The 22,992-nt window shown below is 40.9% G+C and overlaps 2 protein-coding genes across 5 annotated transcripts in view; both read right to left on the bottom strand.

The window, feature by feature from the left end:
- Positions 1-9,561, bottom strand: part of crebbpa (CREB binding protein a) — a 57,826-nt gene extending 48,265 nt beyond the window's left edge. The window contains exon 1 of the mRNA XM_050045330.1: positions 8,629-9,561. Within this exon, the coding sequence (XP_049901287.1) occupies positions 8,629-8,716 (88 nt within the window). The 5' untranslated portion in view covers positions 8,717-9,561. The remainder of the gene's footprint in view (positions 1-8,628) is intronic.
- Positions 9,562-10,582: 1,021 nt separating this feature from the next.
- Positions 10,583-22,992, bottom strand: part of adcy9 (adenylate cyclase 9) — a 54,026-nt gene continuing 41,616 nt past the window's right edge. Inside the window, exons 8-11 of one of the 4 annotated variants that reach the window (XM_050044193.1) lie at positions 21,793-21,941; positions 21,446-21,475; positions 18,809-19,088; positions 10,583-17,552 (exon numbers count right to left, since the gene is read on the bottom strand). In XM_050044193.1, the coding sequence (XP_049900150.1) occupies positions 16,494-17,552; positions 18,809-19,088; positions 21,446-21,475; positions 21,793-21,941 (1,518 nt within the window). In that variant the 3' untranslated portion in view covers positions 10,583-16,493. The remainder of the gene's footprint in view (positions 17,553-18,808; positions 19,089-21,445; positions 21,476-21,792; positions 21,942-22,992) is intronic. The other 3 variants (XM_050044194.1, XM_050044195.1, XM_050044196.1) reach the window with 3 other exon arrangements.

Genomic DNA, 22,992 nt, shown 5'->3' with positions numbered 1-22,992 from the left:
TAATAATTATAGCCACTCTTGACTTTACATGGAGATAACACTACTTGCATGGTTATGTGACCAGTGGAGCTCCTAAATCACTGCTGCTTCCTGTACTGGATTTATTCAGTTCTCCATCTTGTTTTTGCCTCACTTGACCCATGCATTTCTACCTTAACTTTTTGAATATAAAACATTATATACTCAAAGCATGCTCCTGCTTCACAGGGCTATACGCCTCATATACCCTCTTAATTACTAAGTCAAAGTGACATATTACATTTGCTGGAATGAGTAAGGCCATCTCCTTCTGTAAAATGTGAGGGGGTTCAGCCAAATGCAGATGCAAGAGATTTAATGCTTAGCCTATGCAAGGCTTCATTTCAAATCCGCCCAAAGCAGCTGGAAAGAGCTGCGTTCTCCAGCCAAGTGCTTTAGGACAGATCAGAATTACAACTTTTTATGTCTTTTAATTTAAAAAAAAAACAAAATGTGGAGGAAAACCTATAGTTGGAAAGTCATCTTTTTTCATGTTTGTACCAACAAAAATCAGGATTTTCTAGGTTGTATACAAACACCCAAACACACGTTTTTCAACCTCACTCTCACTTTCCTCTACCACACACAGCTGCACACAGCTGCAAGTGGAATCAACAAAAACAGCAGTACTCGCTAAGAAAAACAGATTGTATTATAACATGGGGAATACAGGCTAAATATATGCACAGACACAAAAAATTAGCCAGCTAAAAACCAAGACAACGTCATAAACGCTTCACATAGAAGGGGGTACGTAGGTGGTGTGACATTATCCTCCATCTCCCCTTGTCCGCTCTGCTTCTCCCCCTTTTTTTCTTAGGGTTTTTCTGGTTGCCCGCAGTCAGAGGCATAAATGGCTCCATTAGCGGCTGTGTCATGAGCTTACTGTCTGCCTGCTAGGCCTTAAAGGTGCCATTTGCTCAGTGGTAAGTGAACATTTGGCTGTTTGGGGGGGGGGGGGGGGTGTCACTGACACAGTCGTGACTGACACACAGAGTTGAACTAAAACCTGTGCAAGGCATGTATGAAATATTCACTTGTTAGGTTTAAGCACACTTGTGGCTTCAATCAAGAGGCAAACACATCCTAAAGGCCCAGACACACCAAACTGATTTCAGCAAACTAGCAGCAACAAGAGCCCCCAGCTGTGTCACATCTCGTCGCCGAATCTCCGCCAAAAATTGCACATGAACACACAAAACTGACAGCCAACAAGTGCTTATGTTCTGCACCTGTCTAACTCATCCACACCAGCAGACAGCGAGTTCTCTGCAATGATCATTCAGATACAGAAATCGAAAGACCTTTAGCTATTGGTTTACATTCCTCACTACTGTTTCTCTATACCTGCGCTGAGCTAAACTGCCAATCAGTGATTTAAAATGCCGACGGGCTCTGCTCATTCAACATGCTGAATTGGCGGGAAGAAGGCCAACTAGTGTCATCAAAGGCCAACAATGCAGGGACATCGCACCGACGAAGGTGGCAGACACTGACTATGATTAAAATGTGATCTATGAACATACTCATCTCTGGATGGGTATCAACACTTAACAACCACTGTTCCAATTTAGAGGAATCACTACAGTGTCAAGACATCTTAATCAGACCTATGCTCGCAACCAATGGATTTTTTGTGAACAAAGGGGAATAGAGAACCCTGCAAGGTGACACATGGCCTGAATAGAGAGACAGGCGGCACGTGTTTGCTCCTTTCCACTACAATAAAAAGGAACCTCCCCCAACGCACACAAAACAAAGTACATGCACACTGCATGCATAAATGCTTTACCACATCTAATTATGCAAATACTCTCCACAAACATGAGTTACAGTACACCCCAAAATAGGATGTGCAACTTAAACCAGGTGCTACTCCAAAGGCCAAAGGCCAGATGTCAGGGAAGAGGGGTGCTGCTCACAAAGCTCCATGCTTGACAGTCATCGAAGACTGAAAGCCAACTCTTTATCCACAGTAATTTACAGCTGATGACAGCGTTGCCCAGTCCTGTCCCATGGGGTCCGTTAGGTCCCAATTGCAACTGGCGAAAACTAGAAAGAGTAGGCGGGGTGGGTTTAATGATTGATCGCTGCAGACATGTGGTGCCTCCGCCATGTGTGATGGGCGTTGTAATTCATTGTTGTTGTGTCAGCTGCTTTTGTTGAAAAGCTGTCCAACTTATTAATTTTATTGCAGACCAACAGAATCAAACTCAATGAAGAACATGTGCCATCTGATAGACATGAGGCCCGTGAGAAACATATGTGCCTAGCTACAAATACAGATCTACATTTCTATAACTTCACTCACATATGGTTAAAAAAATACCTCATTATCACAAATAAAGACTTTTGTTTGGGGTTGGGGTACTAAACTTTTAAGAGAACCAACCAAATTACGCCTAGAGCTAGAGAGCTAGGTTGGGGCTGGGCGGTATATCTTTTTTTTTTTTCTTTTTTTTTTTTTTACAATACATCAATATACTTTCAAGCAAGATATAGATTTAGACAATACCGTTGGTATCGATATAGGGTCAAGCTGCACCACATAACGCATACCAGTGTTCATCTCTCCTATCTCACGCACTCCGCACAGCTCCGCCCCCTCACTCACTCACAGCTTCTTCATTGACACTCAGAGAGACACAGACCTGCTCCTGTTTAATCTGTCTGTTCATTAGTCTATAGTGCAACTTCAGTCTATATGTTGCACAAGCTACACTAAATCAGTCTGTGAGATGAATGAAGGTACCGCAGTAGCACGCGTACAATACTGTGGGCCTTTTCCTCTGTAATTTATAGCCGCGTCCTGTCAAGTCACGCTACGCCGATTAGTATTTCTGTTATCAGTTTAGACGCCCGGTGCCACGCCGAGCTGCGCATCTTCTCCTTTTCTGGAGTAGTTCCAAAAGCCGGCCCACCCACCCTCAAGCGGGTAGCGGTGGAGTCTCGCCGACCCCAGCCAACACCCCTAAAACTCTCTCCCCAAAACAAGCCTTGTGTGATGTGAGACTCTCCTCACCTCTGTCTGCAGGAGACCAGAGAGAAAGGCCCTTTTTAAAGTCTGTGTTCAGCTCTCAGTACTTCTGTAGCTTCTAACTGAATGCTCTGGAGTTTAGTTTCTCTCCTGCGTCCTATTTTTACTTTAGTTATCTGCTTTATTTTACTGTTTATGTTCACTATCCACCGTATTAGAAGTTGTGTGAAGTTGCTGCTCGAAAACTCAACATTTCCTGATTTTGCTGCTTCACAATAAAAGTTTTTAACCTAACAAAATGATGTGGGACTTTTATTTTTAAGATAGGGATTCAAAGGAGGAAGAGTAAAATCAGAAACAGCCACAGTGAGATGTTGATGAAGAGCTGCCGACAACAGGCTCTTACTGCACCTCTGCAAACAGCTCACCTCCAACAGGTAAACTTCTTTTACCTGAACAGCTCACCTCCAACAGGTAAACTTCTTTTACCTGTTGGAGGTAAAAGAAAGTAAAAGAAAATACCGAGACATGAATTTTTGTCCAAATCGCCCAGCCTTAAGCTGGGTATGGTTTAAATAATGACGATACCAGTACCAATACCAGTATACTCTAAGTGATACCAATACCAATAGTGTACTTGAATAGAGTGGCATGTAGTACAGCCATACTTTTGAACATTTTGATGGCATTCCAGCTGAAATGCCTGTATGGGTTTTAGCTGCTGCAGGTGTTTGAGCCCCACGCCAGGGACACTTGGTGCGAGTACGCCTGCTCACACACACAGTGACAGGGCTAACTCTTAGCATTACACAGCTAACATTACCTAATATTTATTAACAGATTTATCAACATGTTTGAGCCGTTTCAGCATGAGTTTTTTGGGACCATTTAATGGCCTGGTGTTGGATGTCAGCTGGTGCTAACCGGGCAGACATTAAACCAACTGTTCTCCGACTCTGGAGACAGCAGCAACATAAAGTTTGCTAATCCATAGGGCAGTCTGGATGGTACGGGATCAGACCCCCCGCACAAAAGATCAAATGCAAGTAATTAACTGGAGAAGTTTCAATACTTGGTACTAGCCCAATGATGGTTAAATATGCTAGATTTGCTTCACTCACCAGCCAAAAAAACAACAGTAATCTACTGGCTGGTAGATTTTGAAATTCACCAGCCACAGTAGCAGGTGGACAAAATAGTTCATTTGAAACCCTGTGCGCACCGCAACAAGCATGGCTGAAAGCAATTTACTAGCTCCATGGAGGAGGAGTTAGTTCCCAAAAGGGGAGCGACTTCATTTATGTGGAATCAGTGGCGGTGTTAGGCCTGGGCATCCAAGACTACAGCCTTGAGTGTTTAATGAATAGCCCTAGACTTTCCAGACACTTTCACTGACTTGCTGCTTAGAGTAAACTCTGTCAGCTGTCTATCATTATCGCAAAAAAACTGTTATAAAATATTGTGACAGTACTTAAGGGCCATATTGCCCACCCATAGTGTAGGTTTCAGTTTGCCCATAGATAAACAATGCAGCTCCTCAATACCCAAGAAGTTCCCATCTCTTGCTGCTCTGTCCGGCTCTGTCCAGAGACAGCACACTCTGCTCTGCCTAGGTTGCAAAATGTAGATAAATGTATTTTCTCCATTGCCTCTTTATTGGGCATCAACCTCGCATTTATGCACATATTGTTGAAAACAATGAATAAAAAATAGACTGGAAGTGTGAGTAATCGTTTCAGATTGTGGTTATGGCCATGAGAGGCAGCAGAGACGCAAGCCTGCACAGAGCCGGTGCAGACAGCTGCATGGATTAAATTGAGAGCACATCTGTGGCGTGAAACGTGCAGGTACAAAAAAATGATATGATGATCTCAATAAATAATGTTAAAATTAAGAAAATTTTACTTATATTTACAATTGAAATTACATTTTTGTTATTACAGAGATAATAAAGTACCAAAAAAAGGTATTGTTGGATATTGGGTACCAAAATTCCAGCCACTGGTACCAGTTCAAATGTGAACGGTACCTAATTCTACCACTAGGGCAGAAATTTTTCAAACCAAGTTGACCAATAGCAGCCATCTCATTACTACTCATATATGGAATTTATACAGTTGAAATGTATTGGGGAAAAAAAAAAAAAAAAGAACATTCACTACTTACACACCCAGCATACACGGACCAACATTATCATTTATTTGGATTCATGTTGACCTTTTATTATTCTTAGCTTTTGCCAACTCCCAAAAAAAAACTTAACCGGATAGATGTCTTTCTTTCTTCAACCACTTGGTAACTTTGTCTGTGTTTTATCTGGACACATTTTGGTTTTACCAGAGCTTTTTGTGCAAACAGTTGCCTGCGAGGTTTGATTAGAACAGCTCACAGTCATCCACACAGTAAATCAGCGGGCAGTAAAACCAAAACATTGATCTACAAGAGGCTAACCGTTAAGTGTCTGTGACCTCTGTGGTTTCAATCCATTTTAACATTAAAAACAATGATTGTTGCAGGTTTGACAGATTGTTGTAATACGAGTCATTTACACCTTAATTTGCTAGGCTACCAAGTTTCTACTCATCCATCCTCCACCCGTGTCTGCCATTGTAAATCAGTCACAGTAGTGTCTAGTAGGGCTGTCCCGAATGCCATTTTTTAACATTTAACATTCGGACCTTCGGAATTTATAAAGAATATTCGAATATTCGTTTCAAACGGATATTTCAAACTCCTTTCAAAGACTCCTTGCGAAGCACTCCTCTGAGTTTTGCACAGCAGCGACCGGATCTTTGCTCTCAAACCACAAAAAAAAGTGATGGCACAACAGTCTCCTTCAGTACATTATTCTATGCTTTCTTTTGATTTTCACATAGGCTAGTCATCCTGTTTAATTTGTCTTCTGATTAAATCGGAACCGTTGAAACAAGTTGTAGGAAGCCTCTGCAAGTAACTGGTTGCTGGCAGACACTCTGTGCTGCAATAAAATGGTTAATCAGCAGTGCCGTGCACTGTAGTGCCGATGCGCTGCTGGTTCTGCCGGCCTGAACAGAATATCATGTCTACTGTTGTGTACAGCATTTAAAGACTGAGCTGAGTGGTGATGCGCAGGTCGACCCGTAACCTGCGGGACCCGCAAATGGACCTGCGGGTCAGGCAGCAGTGATCATCTGTTAAATCGGTCTGTAAATGATATTTTGACATTATTGGCTATTACTGTCATGGCANGCTGCTGGTTCTGCCGGCCTGAATAGAATATCATGTCTACTGTTGTGTACAGCCTTATAGACTGAGCTGAGTAGTGATGCGCGGGTCGACCCCGTAACCCGCGGAACCCGCAAATGGACCTGTGGGTCGGGCAGCAGTGATCGTCCGTTAAATCGGTCTGTAAATGACATTTTGACATTATTGGCTATTACTGTCATGGCATCCGAAGGTACTGATGCGTTGAGCAGGTGACAGTCCACGGCCGTTTTCAAAACACACTTGTGTCACGCACTCCAAAAGAAACTTGTTGAAACTTTAAACAATAATTTATTGTACAAAACGGGGGAAACAAACGTTGACAAAAACGGTTCCATAATTCATATTAAATTCAAAAGATAACGAAAAAACAGCTACAAGTTAGAGGGAAGAGTGATAAAGTGGTAAAACTTGGCATTGATCCACAGCCTCAGATGGATGCGCTCAAGCCTGCCGTGCGCACAAGCTCCGTTGGTAGGCGATACTATATTTTCACATTTTTAACAATGCAATTTAAAAGTTTTGATTTTTATTGATAACCTACATTTACCAACAACAAAAGACTACATTTAGCACCAAAAAAAAAAGTAAAAAAATAATAATAGCCTAATAATAATAATAATAAAAAAGTAAATAAAAAACGAATATCGAATACCAAATTTTCATAACGAATACCTAACCATAGAAACGAATATTCCAATATCTGAATATTTGGGTACAGCCCTAGTGTCTAGTAAACCTAGTTCAGCCAACAGGAGTTGTCTGCTGGCTAATGTTACATGTTCCGCTGCCACTGAGAAAATAAATTCCTAACAACCTCTTTACCGCTGAAATGAATCAGCGTCAACTGCCAAGCAGCCAAGAAACATGGTGTCACAGAGTATCATATCATCATGTCAGAAAATGGCACGCCTGGAGATACTTTTTAAGTGTTTAAAAAAAAAATGTTGTGAAAATGTTTTGTCTTAAAACCACCCGCTTTCAAGAGTCTCATGAGTGTGTAAGTATGTGACTAAGTCTCTCATGTTTACTACACCAGTAAATACCTCCTTCAGTGTTTTTAAAGTCTGTTTTTAAATGAAACAATAAATGAAGGAGGTATTCAATACGGTATTACACTAATGCTTGTTATTGCTTTATTTTTCCTTTAAGTTGTATTTATGGGGAACAGGTGTTCAAAAAGGGGAGTTATCTTATCATCAGGCTCATCTTATTTTTTGGTCGACGCAGTAATTCATTACACTCATATCATTGAAGCATTTCAGACTAAAACTAACAAACTAACACAGTCAAGATACAAAACAGAAAGACTTTTCTTCTTCCATGAAGTAAAACGCAATCAGTAAGAACTACATCAAATAAAATATTTACCGTACAATGTTAGGCACCCGGTCACATCCACATTAGTCTGTGGGTTCATATGCTTGCTTCGGGGTGCTGTGGCCAAGGAGATGACTGTGTTTTTGTCTGCTTATTCACGTTTTTAAACTTGGTAACTAAATTGACTGACTAACGCCTGATCATCACACTTCACAGACTTGAACGCTGGCAGCAATAAATAAAATAAAATCTCTCTTCATCTGAAATCTATGTCTAATACAGCTAATCAAATTTCCATGCTGGCCTGGCTCTTCTAAAGCACTTCCATTCATTTGAGCAGTATGCCATGAACTGATGCGGCATCTGATAAGTCTGAATCGGAATATGTACAGACTTTCCATCTTTTGAGCAAGTAATAAAATCAGACTCTGAGACATCCCTGGGTCTCCATCATGCCAATGAATCTATGATGAAATATATTAGTAATATTGCAACTTCCTGCACCGAGTGTTTTACTGGTTTGTAGGGAACAAATCAAGCAGATACACTGTTGTCAGTTTGATACAGCCAGTTAAGCTGGTGCAGTGTAATGAAACTGCGCTGCAAGACCTCCAACTTTACAATCTTGAGCTGTGCAGCTTTTTTTTTTTTTTTTTTTTTTACTTCACTTAAAGAAAGGCGTTGCTTTAACTGTGATGTCATTTGAAAACTCTAGTTTGTAATGCTGCTGAAATGTACTGTGTTATGCCTCAAGGAGGTAGAGTTAATAGCGGGTCTCTTACTGTCTAAGGACTGTATGGGCACAAGGAAATGGTCCCTAATAAACTGGCAATCGAGGGCAGGTCCTTGCAATTACATGCTCACCACAGAACCAAACCACAACACTGCAGTAAAACCACCGTAACTACTAACGTTACTAACAGCTCAGCACACCTAGCTGACCTGGTGACTTCAAACTGTGCTGCACAGGTATAGTCAATGCATTCAGGAAACAGGATCACACGGTAATGTTAAGTGTAAATGTCCATAATAGTGGTGTGTACATGTGCAGAAGGTGTTGAGGCCTTTACCTGGTCCATCAGACGCTGACAGGGCAGGTGAATTGAGCTTCGGCCGCTTTGAGTTGGGAGGTCCGACGTCCAGCAGGTTTTCAGCCATAGTTGTTCTCTTGTCCGTCTTGTTGCTTAAGTTGATAATTATATTTACCTTATGACAGGGAAGTTGTTTTATCAACCCGAACCTTCCCGGTTAACACATTAGCAAGCTGGCAGCCTGCTAACGTTAGCTAACCGGCTAATAGCTAGCTAATTGCCTGCTACCAGCTAAGTTAACTGTTAGCGTTAGCTAACGTTACTCCTTGCTGTGAGAGTCAGTGTCTTTCAAAAGTGATGCAATAGCGCCCCGCTTCGCCACCGCCATTCACCCCATGATAATCCAACACCCAACACCCACATTATTATCGTTAAATAACCCGAAATAAAATATCCCCCATGTAAAAATCACACTTCAAAATGACAATCCAATAAAATCAGGTGGACTGCTGCATTCCGGGAGAAAGGTCGTAATTTCTAGATCTTCCAAGTACCCATTTTGCGTGACGTCAAATTTCTTCATGCAAAAATCGCGCGAAGCTCCACAAAAATGCACAATTGCATAAAAATGCTGTATTTTTGCAAATCACCTCGAAAGTCACGACCTGGTCTCCGCTTGCCCACGGTAAACAATGCTGCTCCCGAACGGCGACAGGGGCTGAATCGCCGCACTCTGAAGGGGAAATCAGATATACGGAGCCTTTTTGCCCGACGACCACCGATCCAATTCCCGTTTTTTCGCAGAAAATGTCTCCGAGGCGACGTTAAGGTTTCGTTTTCGGGGGAAGGACGCTGTCATATCGCGGTAAGGATGCTCGATTTCTACGTAAAAACCAGTGTTGGACCGAAATCCTAATTCCGAGCCACGACAAGATGGCGGCTGTTGATTCCTTCGATACAAAAAAGTTTTTTTTTTCTTTTCCAGATCGGCTGTGGAGGGGGAGGGGCCGCGCTATCACGCCCTACGTGAGAACACCGCTCCTGTCAATCGCTGGGGGCGCTACAGCACCGCCAGAGAAACAGCATAAAAGTCAGTTCATAAGTCATTTTTACATGTGCATCATGGTTAAATTAGTATTAAATAAATTATTAAAATATCAGTGTTAATATGTTGAATAAAAAAGCCAACAATAATAATTTTGCAGATCAATCTTAGTTCAATGTTGCATGTTATTTTATGAGTTAAACTACCAAAATTCTAACATCAGATATTAAATTCAATACAGCTATAATACACTCAACAAGTGCAATGCTATAATGGTAACAGGGCTACCTCTCTCCTTAATTTAAAAGGCTGAAGAACATTTTAAAAAGGCATGTTACAACCTAGACTCACTTTATGCATATCTTTTAGTTGAAGATAAACATTTCACAGGATCTGAATTCTTATTATGATTTTCTGCATCACAAAAGTAAGGCACATGTTTGTGCATGTCATTATAGTCCTCCCTGCAGGTGAGCAAAGCTGCAAGAAAAATACACACAAAAAATGCCAATAACATCAATTTGCTGATTTTCTTTTTGATCACATTTGACTGATCTCTACTGTTGAACTTTTTCATCCTTATAGCTGGTCTTTAGATCTTACTTTCCATTTGCTTTGCTGCTAAAACTGAAGTACTACAGATTGCAAACTCAAACCATAAACTTACATAGGTTCGGGCAGTGAATATTTAACAAAGTATACTGTATAAGCTGCTCTTTAGTCATCAGCTGGCTGATCAGAAAGATTTCCACTTTACTGACAGTGTCGGGATTATCTGGGTGCTTTCCTAAAACTTGGCCAACCTGCAATATAAATACAGCCCTCATCTCTGATTTCCTCTGCAATTTAAAAACAAAACAAAATGGCAATTCAGTCTGATTATCAGGCTAATGTGCATATACAGTTAGACATGAACTCAGTCATCTTCATACTTCACAGTGCACTCAATAGTTTTCTGCTTGGAGATTTATTTCTCTCATACTGGAAAAAAAAAGAGTAATAAAATCATAACACTCACACTTACTCAAACAGACACACATTGAATCAATTTGATAATACGTGTCTCTTTTTCATTGTTTTCTAGCAAAATCTGACACATGCACATGTATAAAAAAATCATATGTGACATAAAATAACTGCATATGTACAACACTGAGTGCTTTGTGCAAATGTGTACAGATTACGATCATGTGTTGATAAATGATACATGGGTAATGTGCACAAAACATACATAATACATCTCATTCATGAACATAACACAAATACACAAAGATTTGAAATCAAACAAGTCTGTCTAATCTTTTGTCCCAGTGTAATTAAAAACACATACGGGTTGAATTTACTTGAAAATGTATGACGAAAAGATGCAGAGCTGTCACCATTTAAATGAGTGATTAGGCGATGCTTTTTTGCTGTGATGATTTTTACAAGTGCTAATAAAAACACTCAATGCTTTTCCCTTATTTCTCTGTCACAAAGCAGAATCACACTTCTTCAACAAAAAGGGATGACTTAAACTTCTCCTCAATGCACTTGGCTGTTTTCTTGATTGCATTTTTAACTGCAGCACCAGACTTAGGGGCACTTCTTTCCCTCTGCCAAAACTAAAACAGATCCTGTCACACACTCATCACATATCAACACACTGTCAGAGAAGGATAAAATCCAAGTAACCTTAAATGAGCAAAGCCTAGTGATTTGAATAACCCTGCGTGTTGGCAATACAAATGTAATGTTCAACATAACTGTGGAGAGAATGAAATTAAAATTTAAAAAAGGATGATATGATGCAGAAAAAAACTAAAACTGTAGTGTGTCTGGCAAAGAAGAAACCTCCTCACTCACTCCCATGCAAACAAGATTGCATACACTGTTCACAGATCACAGAGCCAGCAGTGTTCACTTTAATATTTTATTCATATGTGTGTACAGGTGTGCACTACTGGAGAGGTGGTGTGTCCACCAACCTGTGGAGCCCCACACCTTTAATCTACTATGGCTAGTTTCTGTCACTGCTGTGCATGCTGGGGCTGCAGTGACACGGCCTGAAAATGACCAAGGGTTGTCTAACAATGTGAGGCAGAGGGGTAATCTGGAAGATGTGGGGAAAACAAGGACTTTCATTCAAAACTGATGTCTGATATTCTTTTTTCATTACTTTGTGTGGTGAGCTGTATTGAATGTCTTTTTTTTTAAAACATTTGGAGCTTCTATTGAAGTTTCGAATGCTATCATATTTTAAGATGCCATCACCTTAAATAAAGAAAAAAAAAATCCTTAAAAGAATCCTTAATTTGAATTAAGTGGTTCTTCAGATTAAATGAGTTTTTTTGGTGGTTTAGTCTGTTTGTTTTTAATCAAATCCATTTTTTTTTTCATGTGGGACGGGTCCTCCTGTGGGGCCATAATTCCACAGGGGAAAAATATGGAGTGAAATAAAGTTGAAAAAATATGATTGAGAGATTACTGATGCTATCATGCTGAACTTTACTTCACTAAAATTCAACATGGATCCTTTTTTGTTAGTTGCTTCCTCGATAATTGTCAATAATTAAGCCTAATAAGAAAAAAGGGGGGATGGGGGACATTTCTTTAGCTTTTAAGGGGGGGATGACAGACAAAGTTTGAGAACCACTGTTTTAATAAATAAATGTAATTTACGGTGCTGTTAAAATGCCGCTAGACCGCCTTGTTAACACCGGTGTGTGTCTCCCTTTGTGCGCTGCAAGCAGGAGAGCAAACACTTTACTGACAGCAGTGACAATGTTTTTAAAAGGTTAAATGGCGACAAACATGGATCGAAGCAGAAAATTTCATTAGATTAAACATGTTGTGAATTTTGGAAATGATTACACTTAAATAAATTTTGACTTTTGGACTTAATAGTTCTGGAGTTATTGGAAATGTTTGGATCAACATGAGCTGAAAATGATCCTACGCAGCCACTGCTGGAATAATTCTACAAATAGCAAATGATAATAGAGCAGACTAATCTTTATCTGCAGCTGTGCAGATACACTGGGTTTGATCAAAATGAATAGACATTATGCAAAAAAAGAAAAAAGTTGCGCTGCGTTCAAATGTTGATGTACATTTTGAATGTCAACGAAAAAGATTTTAGCCAGCAGAGCATGTTTTGTGTCTAAATCTAGAGCGACAGTTCTGGAGAAACTTCTTTGGATTTTCAGGATATTTATGCTACTAATACTATCATGATTATTTGATACAAATAATCACAGCTTGCACATGCCGATTGAACATATTCCAAATTTAAAAGGCACTGGTTGTGTATGTTTTGGAGTGCACAGTGGCAGAGGTAAATAAATATACTTTTTAATGCTACAGATGGAGTTGGCTACATAAATAGAGATGGTTCCTCCTTTTTCATGTCATCTCTTTGTCTATGTTTGTGTTCATAGCTTCTCAAGGCAAGATTCTTTTGCCAAAATGTTGACATGGCTCTAAAATGTGGGGCGGTGACTTGAGGGTTTTCTTTTTCTCCATTTTAAAGAATGCAGCTGTGTGAGTGCAATTCCTCTACAGGTAAGGAAGCGACAGCAAAACAACAGTTAAACAGTGGCCAGGTATTTGATTGATTTCCTTTTGCATCATATTACAGTGATCTTTTCCATGTTGTTGACTTGGAATAGATATTAAATACCTTTCTCACACACATACACACAAAGTACAGGGGGAACAAGTGCTCTGAGGAGTAAAGACAAAAGCATGAAGTGAGTAAGAAGCAAAGAGAACTACAGAGGTGCCAGCTATTCGATGAGAACGCCACCATCATCGCCACACTATTTCAGGCGACCGGTTAATGACAGCATGAAAGAACTGGAAAAGAGCAACAAAAAAAAAAAAAAGATGGAATTTGTCAAAAATAATTGCAGCAAAACCTGCACAACGAGCATAATTTCCTCAAACATACAATCATAATCTATCCTCATTATGAAAACAGCATGATAAAAAAATCTTTCTGAAAACCAAAATACTCAAAAAAAAATACAGTCATTCTTTTTAGGCACCACAAAACAATCAGCTAGTTTAGGTTGCACTGCACCTATAGATCACTCAATTAAGTGGCACAATTTAAGTATATCGATACAGTAGAGGGCCCCCTCCGTATAAAGGCTGTGACAAGATAAAAAGCTCCACCCCTTCAACAGCAAATCACACAGCTAAAGGCAGACAACACCTAACTGTTGAATAAACCTATAGTGATGGACTGACCAATGTTTGTTTTGTCTTCTGGTGATGAAGGCAACCAATGGAACTAAATTTGATTGTGAGGTTATAAACACGGTACTAAAGGAACTGTAGTTGAACTGTGCTTTGACAACAGCAATATGGACCATCCTATCATTTATCATAACTACACAGTGATTGTCCCTCACAGTCCCACTTCAAGTGATACTCCACCCAGAATCTTTTGAGTCTCAAACTCTCACCCCACTGCAGGTTTTAAAGGATACATCTGGTGTATTTTTCTCTTTGGTAAAAAAAAAAAAAATTCATGAAAAGCCCAAAACCAACAATGAATGAAGTCAAAGGCTGATATATCTTCTTCCTCTGCACCTTAAAGCTTCAGTGAGCCACACTGTTGCACTGGCTGATATGTTCCTGCATTACAATGAACATGGGCTCTGCAGTTTAATCCACATACACTGTCCTGCTGCTGTAAACACTCACATCGCACCACATCTGTCACTGAATACAGCCCCTGACAAATGCACTGTTTACTCCTGCTAAAGGAACATCTGATAAAAACTACAGTGCCCACGAGTGGCTGTCCCCTGTTTCCTGCATGGCCTTAGACCTTTGTTGGATGTAATTCCCCATCTCTCTCTCTCTCACCTTGTTTCTGTCATTACTTAACTGCCTGCTACAATGAAAAAAGACATAAAAAATCCCCCAAAATATAAATTAAAATACTAGAGTCACAGATAGGGAAGGGAAGTCAGAAAGTACTGGTTTTGGTCTTTTTTCTAACAACAAAAATATAGACTATCTCCAGGTAAAGGTAGGTGCAACAAGTCTGCAGTTTGATCTTTTATGCAGCACAGCAGCTTTCAGTCTAGCCTATGAGTGAACCCCAGTGGAGTGATCCAATGAACAAACAGACCAGGTCAATTGAGAAGACTGAGGGTGCATCCCAAATTATTATAATACTGACATTCTATTTAATACACCTCAGCAGTAAGTGAGATTTTATAGTATGTCCCAAACTTAGTGTAAAACTAATAGTTAGTGAATTGCATACTGTTTCTGGTGAAATATTACAGTGCGCAAACACTGGACACTACGCTGGCATAGATATCCCACAATGCAATACGGCAGATGACAATGTTCAAAACAAACAATGACTGACAGCAACCAAGACAGCTCTGTAACCTCAATAAAGCTTCAATTCAAGACTTCCCTTTGCAAAGTGTAAAATATTTTTAAATATTATTTTTAAATTGCAGGTAGAGCTGAGGTTGACGCAGGTTACCGTGGTTACACATCTCCAACCGGCAAGGAGGCTCTCAGGAAGTGGCTTTGTAATTACAGCTCATTGCGTCCAAGGGATACATATTACTTAATCACACACAAGTTGAACAATACTACATATATCGGGTATGAAGTGCATGGTATGCGATTTTGGACGCAGCGTGAGACTGAAGTATTTCGCTGTGCTATGACGGAGATATGACTGGAACCCACTGAGCATACATACAGATGGACAGCAGGGAAGTCAGATTCTGCGGAATCGGATCACATTTGCCGTTTAGGATCAAACTACAGCCTTTTACACACATTTTTCAGAGCTACATGGGGTGAGTGTTTCATTCTTAAAAGACACACCTTGGGTGGAGTATCACTTTGAGTTTATTTAAAGTGCCTTCCTGCTTTTGTGATGATCTCACTTTTTAAAACCACCTTTTCCTCCAAATCTATATTCCCTTATCTGATTTGATTTTGTGCTTTTTTTGATTGTACTTATTGTGACAGACAAGAACTCTGTTAAAAACGTCCTTAAAAGCTATTTCACGGTAATAACTACCAAATACAAGTGGTCGAGAAAACACTGTGCAAGACCTGTGCTTAAAATGTGCATTTAGCTGCTACACAAACTAAAATCTATGCAGCCTGCTTTGTAGCATGTCCCCTTTTTTTTTTACAGAGACTCTAGCACAAATGAATACTGTATTAAGCCCTCATGTCAAAGCAGAATACATAAATTAACACTGCTTCATGTGATTCCCTCATTCTTCCCATATGTCCCTGCTCAGCCCATCATGCTGCACTGGCACTTATATAGAATCTTAAAATAATTTTCCCTTAAGTAAGGTCAAGACTTTGATCAAGTTAAAACAAACGATATGGCACAACAATAATGATTTTTTTTAAGAAATACTTGCATTGAAAATAAAAGCATGGAGTAAGAAACCACAGCATGTTCCGTAGTCTAAGATTGTTAAAACTTTGTTCAGTATTCATATTTGTTCGTTCACTGTTCTAGTCCTGAAGGCACTTAATAACAAAAATGAATAAGAAAAAACATCAAGAACAACACCAACAAAACTTCCTTCCCTCTGAACCCCTTTTCAGCCTTCTCCTCTAAACACTGCTGTGCTCAACACAGGTCTAACCCACCCCAGCACTCGGGCAACATTCCCATTAAAGACCTCACTAGCCATTTTTACAGCCACTGTAGCCACTGTTTGTGTTGGAGTGGCAAACTCCCTCTTCTTCATCCGTGCCGAAGACATTTCTCCCACGCCTAAAGGAAGGGACATCCTGCCCGCACCTGCAATCTGTCCTGGAGAGTCAGCAGCTGGGGGCAGCAGATGACTGGGGAAGAGGAGAGGAGGGATCAGAGACGAGCATAAAACTCCTCGTTGAGGTTTGTTAGCTCGTTGGCCTCCGCCTCTTCGTCCTGCTCCTCTTGAAGTGCGAGAGGAGCAGGCTGCATCTGGGAGGGCCCCTGTGCGGCACTAGGTTCTAGGCCCAGTTCAGAGTGGGGAGGGAGGTGAAGGTCTGTGGCAGGGGACTGCCCAGGAAGGTGTGGAGGGTCCCTATATCCCTCCTCCCTCACCTCTGTGGACTTAGCGTGGACAGGCTCAGGCCCTGCTCTCGAAGGCCTTACAGCGCTCTGTGGTTGAGAAGGGAGTGTGGAAAGAGAGGAAGAAGGAGGAGGAGTGGAAGAAGAGGGAGGAGGAGCTGCTGCCTGGGCAACAGATCCTGAAGTCTTAATGGCTGTTGATGCTATAGACGAGGCTCCGACACCGGCGCCCAGCTCCGTTCGATCTTCATATATACTCTCCCCACTTTTGGGGTACAGAAAGGTCCTCATTTGACCTTTGCCCTTAACATTCACTGTACCTCTGTAGTCAAACTCTAAGCCCATGGCACTGAGCACAGCGTGGCTCTCTTCGCTCACCTGCACCCGACACTCCACCCCGGTGGAGTCCATGCGGCTGGCAATGTTGACCGTGTCTCCCCAGATATCATAGAGCAGCTTAGTTGTGCCAATCACCCCTGCCGTCAGCGGCCCGTGGTTAAATCCAATACGGAGCTTGAAACCAAAACCCAGCATGTTCTTGTTGAAGTCGTCCAGGACGCCCATCATCTCAAGGGCAAAGTTGAAAAGCGCCCTCAGGTGAGAGTGCACAGAGTCATCATCATTCTCAGCCAGCTGCTTGACGTTCAGTCCGGACGCTGCCATGTAAGTGGCACCGATTGTCTTGATCTTCTCCACGCTTTTGAATTCAGGTTTGCGAAGGAGCTCGTCAAAGTCTCCGATTAGCTCGTTGAGTACACGATAGCACTCTTTCCCACCCTCGTAGCTCTCTTCATAGAACTCACTGAAGTTTACGATACTGGCAAAGATCACGCCCACACTGTCGTGATTCTTGGAGTAGCTCTGGGTCACCTGTGGAAACAATGAAATGTGTTGAAATATTTTGAACACTAAAATGTGTAGATGATAGTGGTGATAAAAGGTCAAGATTGTCATTTTTCATCTCCTTCATTTAAGAAAAAATTACTAGGACGCATATATTTTTGGATTTCTTTTCGAGGTTTTCCAATACCATTACCAGTATTAGATATGCTTCCGGCACTGCCTGAAATGCTGGATTTGGTATCGGCAAGTACACAAGTCAATGCACTGATCCAATACCACATCATTTATTAATAAGGTTAAAAGCACTTTCACACCTGGGTAAAACAGCAGTTTTCCCAGTAATCAGTTCTTCACCATGATAAAATAGCCTACACAGCAAGTTGCATTGTGCAGCCACTGGAAACTACTGTTTTAGAGCAGTGAGGAAGAATCATATTATGTTGGCTGTTAGCAAATGTCAGGCACTAGCTACATCTTTCACTGAAAAGTCCCACTGGTTTAGGGTTTAACCCGAGCCATGCCATACAGCAATGATAGTAATTATTTCACATCCATACAGGGTTCGTAGTACAGAACTGTTCTTTTTTTTTTTTTTCACGCAATGGTATCTGATCGGTCCTGAGTATTGGCCGATACCCAAGTTCAAGCATCGGAAACAGTATCAGGACGAAAAATGGTATCAAAACATCTCTAATCACCTTAAAAATGGTGTGTTCAGCATAACATAACAATGAAAAAGTATATGTTATAAGCACAGGGGTAAAAGTAGACTGGTATCGTCTGGTACTCTGCTTTCTCCTCTTCCCAGTACTGCATACTGGCACTAAAAGATTCCATGCCAGTACACAGTACTGGGAAGTGAGGAAAGCAGCTGCCTGGCTAAATCGGTTTGGCAAAGTTGGAATGATATTCACAGATTCAAACTTAACGGATCAATTACTCAAAAGCAAAATGTTGTTAAAACACAAACGTACTAAAACAATACTACAAAAAATATTCAATAACTTCACTCATGAAGTGTAGTGTCTCCAAAATCCCAAGCACAAATGTGCTTTTGCATTATTCTGGGGAATTTTCAATGGGAAAAAATATTAAATAAATCCACTCCTATACAGTGTAGTGTTCCCAAATATTCAACCACTTCGCAGTAGGAGAACAATATTAAGTGAGTGGGGTAGTAGTACCGGTAAGAACTTAAATCTACTTTCACCCCTCGTATTAAGCATTGCTCTGATAACCTTCATAATTAAGTCTGACATATTAGTTTCAGCTTCTACAAAAACCTTGAGCTGGTCAGCGACATGGATGGGGATGATGTTGCCCAGTAGCCACTCAGCCTGGTCTCGCATCGTCTGGATCTTGGCGCGGTGTTTGTCAGCCTCCACATTGCCGTGGTAATGGAGACGGTAGCTGACCTCAAATTCACGGTTGAGGAACCAGACCAGGAGGAGTAGCAGGAAGAAGGCCAGGACAGCCTCTGGGACCAGAAGGTCAAGAGGTCTCGGGGGAGGTTCAGGACCAGGGGTGACTGAACCGCCATCGCTGGATGTGGAGATGTTCAGTCTGAGCGAGAAAACGGGGAGAACAGAAGAAAAGTCAGAGTGGTTCAAGCTGAACGGGAATGGCAAACAAAGGTAAGGCAGAACAGGAAATGATTAACAGGATTAAGAGCAGAGATGAAATAGAGGCTGGAGGATTTTTTTTGGAGTCAGTCCCTTAAAATTAATGAGCTAGAGTGTAATTCTTTCCATTTTAGCGGAGGCAGAAATATGCGCTTCTCTACTGGCCTCAATAACTCCCACCCAATACTCACAACTCATTGACAGCCTGGCTACAACTATACACCCATACGTCCATCTCTGACTGAAAACAACATGGTTATCCTGCTGCTCTGGGGTTGTGGGAAATGAGGGCAATCACTATCTGAAGTCAAAGTAAATGAGGAATATAATTAAACATTTATTATATATTTCCACACCAAAAAAATCTTGAAATATGGAGTACTAATTCAATCTCAAATAAGCAAAAGTCCAACTATTCAAACTGTGTATCATCCTCTTAACTGACAAGCAACATGGAGTACACTGCAGTGAACAATACAGATGAAGCACTGAGAAATGTTTCTATGTCACTTCATTTCTGATCTAAAAATTGTACTTTGAACAGTGAACACTGCCTTACAGGGAAAATCCACCACTTTATGTATATGTCCAGTCACTGCTGATGATAAATGCAGTCCACTGAAGCAACAAATTCCTCAGTGCGTGCTATATTGACCGACAAAGCCGAGTTCGCAGCTGCAAAATCTGTTGCTTTTCCTGCATTCAGCCAAGTTTAAAAGAGAAGTCACGTCGTCATATTACGTCGTACCACTGGGTTACAACACGCACAGTAAAATCCTGTCTACACTTGCACTTACACTGGTGCACTTTTATAGAACATGAGGATGATTGACTTGTTTCACTGAGGTGTCCACAGTCAGCCTTGGGTTGGAATATATTATGTGAAAAATAATGATATGGGTGAGAAATGCAATTCTACAACTACTGAAAACTTTGTATGGTATAGATAGATATTAATTAGTCCTTTCGGAAATTCATTGTGTGCAGTACAGAGATCGTCAGATAAATAAACAGACAACACCCATCACTATCCATTCGAGTGTAACCAAAAAGTTCTTCCAGGCCGAGCACACCCAAGAAGGCTAAAAAACGCACCCAAAGAGCCCCTGAACGGACACCCTCCCTTTCTTTCTAGTGCCGTCTGCTGTTTCCCTCCAACATTGTAGCTAGTTCTCATGAGGTCAGCTTTCATTTAATAGCCTTGCATCAAGCGCTGTCACTTGGCATGTCAGGAGGCGTGCTCCAGATGCCACTCAAAAACACTTTGTTGCTCTCTTGGTTTGTATTGCAAACTAGCTATGTTTCCAAAAACCAAAATGGCATCCCAAAATATGAGTGCAGAGGATGTTATGGACGAGAACACATTTTACAGTGTTTTGGCTGACTCTTATATTCAGCCGTATTCATTCGATTATTTCATTCGAGTACACGGTCCAAGAAATGGAGCAGAGAGATGCTATGGCTGCATTAGCCGTACAAAGGGCTTGCCTGTGATGCATCCTGGGACATGTAGGCACGGCCTCAACAGCTCCGTGAGCAGAAGAACTCAGCTTTCTCAGTCAGTGTAGCATGCACTGAGGAATTTATTGCTTCAGTTAAATACATTTACTATCAACACTGATTGGATATCCACAATACAGGTGGCAAATTTCCCCTTTAAACTGATTACTGATTACTTACTGATTACTTTAGCATTTGTAGTTAGCAAAGGTAAGCATACTGAATGTAAGAAAGGTTTGAAGGGTTATCTGTCCTTGAAAACCTAAGAATCATCAGGTTCCCTGCTGACAGACAGACTAATAAAAACTGATAAATACCAGCAGCCCTCTGACTGTAACACTGGCTCATAAAATGATGTGTCTCTCAAGTATGATTCAAGCAGTGTGTATCCTGTGTGCCCTGAGAAGCGGCTGCCAATCACAATGCTAACTGATAAAGACAGAAGAGCTTTTTCCAGCCCTCCCTCCCTCCTCGTCCTCCTCAGCAGTGCAGTCAGCTAACTTGTGGCTCTAGTACAAAATTCAAGCCAGCACTGGCTGTATGAGTCATTTCCACCACTAGTGACATTTAGCAGCCATTACTACTGGTGCACACAGGCAGAGACGGAGGAAGAGAGAGACGGAGGAAGAGAGAGACGGAGGAACGATTGCTGAATAAAGAGCAGGAGAGCCTGAGATTGAGTAAAAGCCTTAGAGAAAGCAGTAGTCAGGAAAAACTATAAAAGAGAGCCGTCGCTCCTGTTGACCCTTCAAATGTCACTCATCCATCAAACCCCTCTGTTTCCACGGAGACACTCACCCATGAACTGGCAAGCTGTTATTAGCGGAGCTGAAAGATGACAAGAGTGGTGTCAGTCAGGAGAAAGGGCCGGTCAACGTGCACACACACAGCAAAAACACACACGACACACACACATGAACAAACATATATAATACAGATCAAATTAAATCCTCTGCACCAGCTGAAAAACAGGTAGATTGAGATATGTGCTACCAAAGCAGCTGGGTAGATGTTTGAGAATATGCACACAGTGGATAATATAACTACATATGGGTGTATATATACCACATCTGCTGACTTGTGTATATGTACCATATATATTTTCATCTGGTATTTGTGTATGTGTGCAAATAACAAGTGCTCACCTGTACCTGTGCAAGGGGCTGTACAGCAGCAGCAGCAGGGCGACCCCTGTAGCAGTGGCCAGGACTGAGCGCATCCAAAAACTGAGCTGACAGAAGTTGCAATACTGGATGATGGCCAGGATGGTGGCGCAGCACAAGAACATGGTCACCTGGAGAAAAAGGGGCCAGTTATTATAATGACCTAACCAAGCAAACAAGGGCTATACTGAAAATACAACAGAACAAAAACAGTTCAGCTTGTCAGGAGTATGTGTGTGTGTGTGTATGTGTGTAGGAGAGGTAAGTATAAGGTAAACTAAATAAATGAAGGGTTTTCGACAGTTCTGTATATTAGTTACTGCAAAATGTAGTGACTAAAAACACTATATTGTTTGAGTAAAGTAATATCGGTACATTAAGCTGGCATTATGAGTGTAAAATAAACACTTCCATCTAAAACAATTTTTGATTATGCCACTTAAAATCAAGTCTTTTATGCTACTGCAAACCAAAACTTTTCCTTTAGATTTGTGGCTTTATTTGCTGTTTTAATCCTTATCTTCTAAAATTACTTGTAGTAGAACAGGTTTTATTTAACCTTTTTTAATTTCTAGTTGTAGTTTTATTTGTATTGTCACAAGAAGTCCTTAGGTAAGATTAAAAAGAAGGTTAAAACACGTTTCCTTATGAAGACTGTGGTATATGTTTACATACTTCAAGCTCTGCACACAGTAATGAGTATGAACTGCACAAGACATGAAGGCAGGGTGTTATTGTTTAACCATGCCAGAGTCAAACAAGCAGATGAGGAGATAAATGTATTTTTCCACACTTTGACTTTAACTATCCAGACAAACCTGAGACATTAAACTGAATGCAGCAGCACTCTATTAAAGCAACAGTGAGCGCGTTTACATGCACACTAATAAACTGATCATTATCTGATTTCTGGAGTTACCTGATTATTCAAGTGGTCATGTAAACAGCATAATCCGATAGGCTTTATCAGATAAAAGTCATTATCTGATTATGAGAAATCAGATAAACACATCTATCTTTTCCCCCAATAGTCAGATTATTCTGTGCATGTATACCCTTTAATCTGGTTTCTTTCGGGTTTTGCTATTTTATACTCCCACTCCACTACATTTTAGAGGGAAATATTGTACTTTCTACTCCACTACGTTAATCTGACAGCTTTTGTTTCCTTTCATATAAAGA

This window comes from Epinephelus moara, chromosome 5, assembly GCF_006386435.1.
Source record: "Epinephelus moara isolate mb chromosome 5, YSFRI_EMoa_1.0, whole genome shotgun sequence".
NCBI classification, from domain to species: domain Eukaryota; kingdom Metazoa; phylum Chordata; class Actinopteri; order Perciformes; family Serranidae; genus Epinephelus; species Epinephelus moara.
Note: the sequence above shows the minus strand (reverse complement) of the source record. Positions and strands in the feature narration are given on the sequence as shown.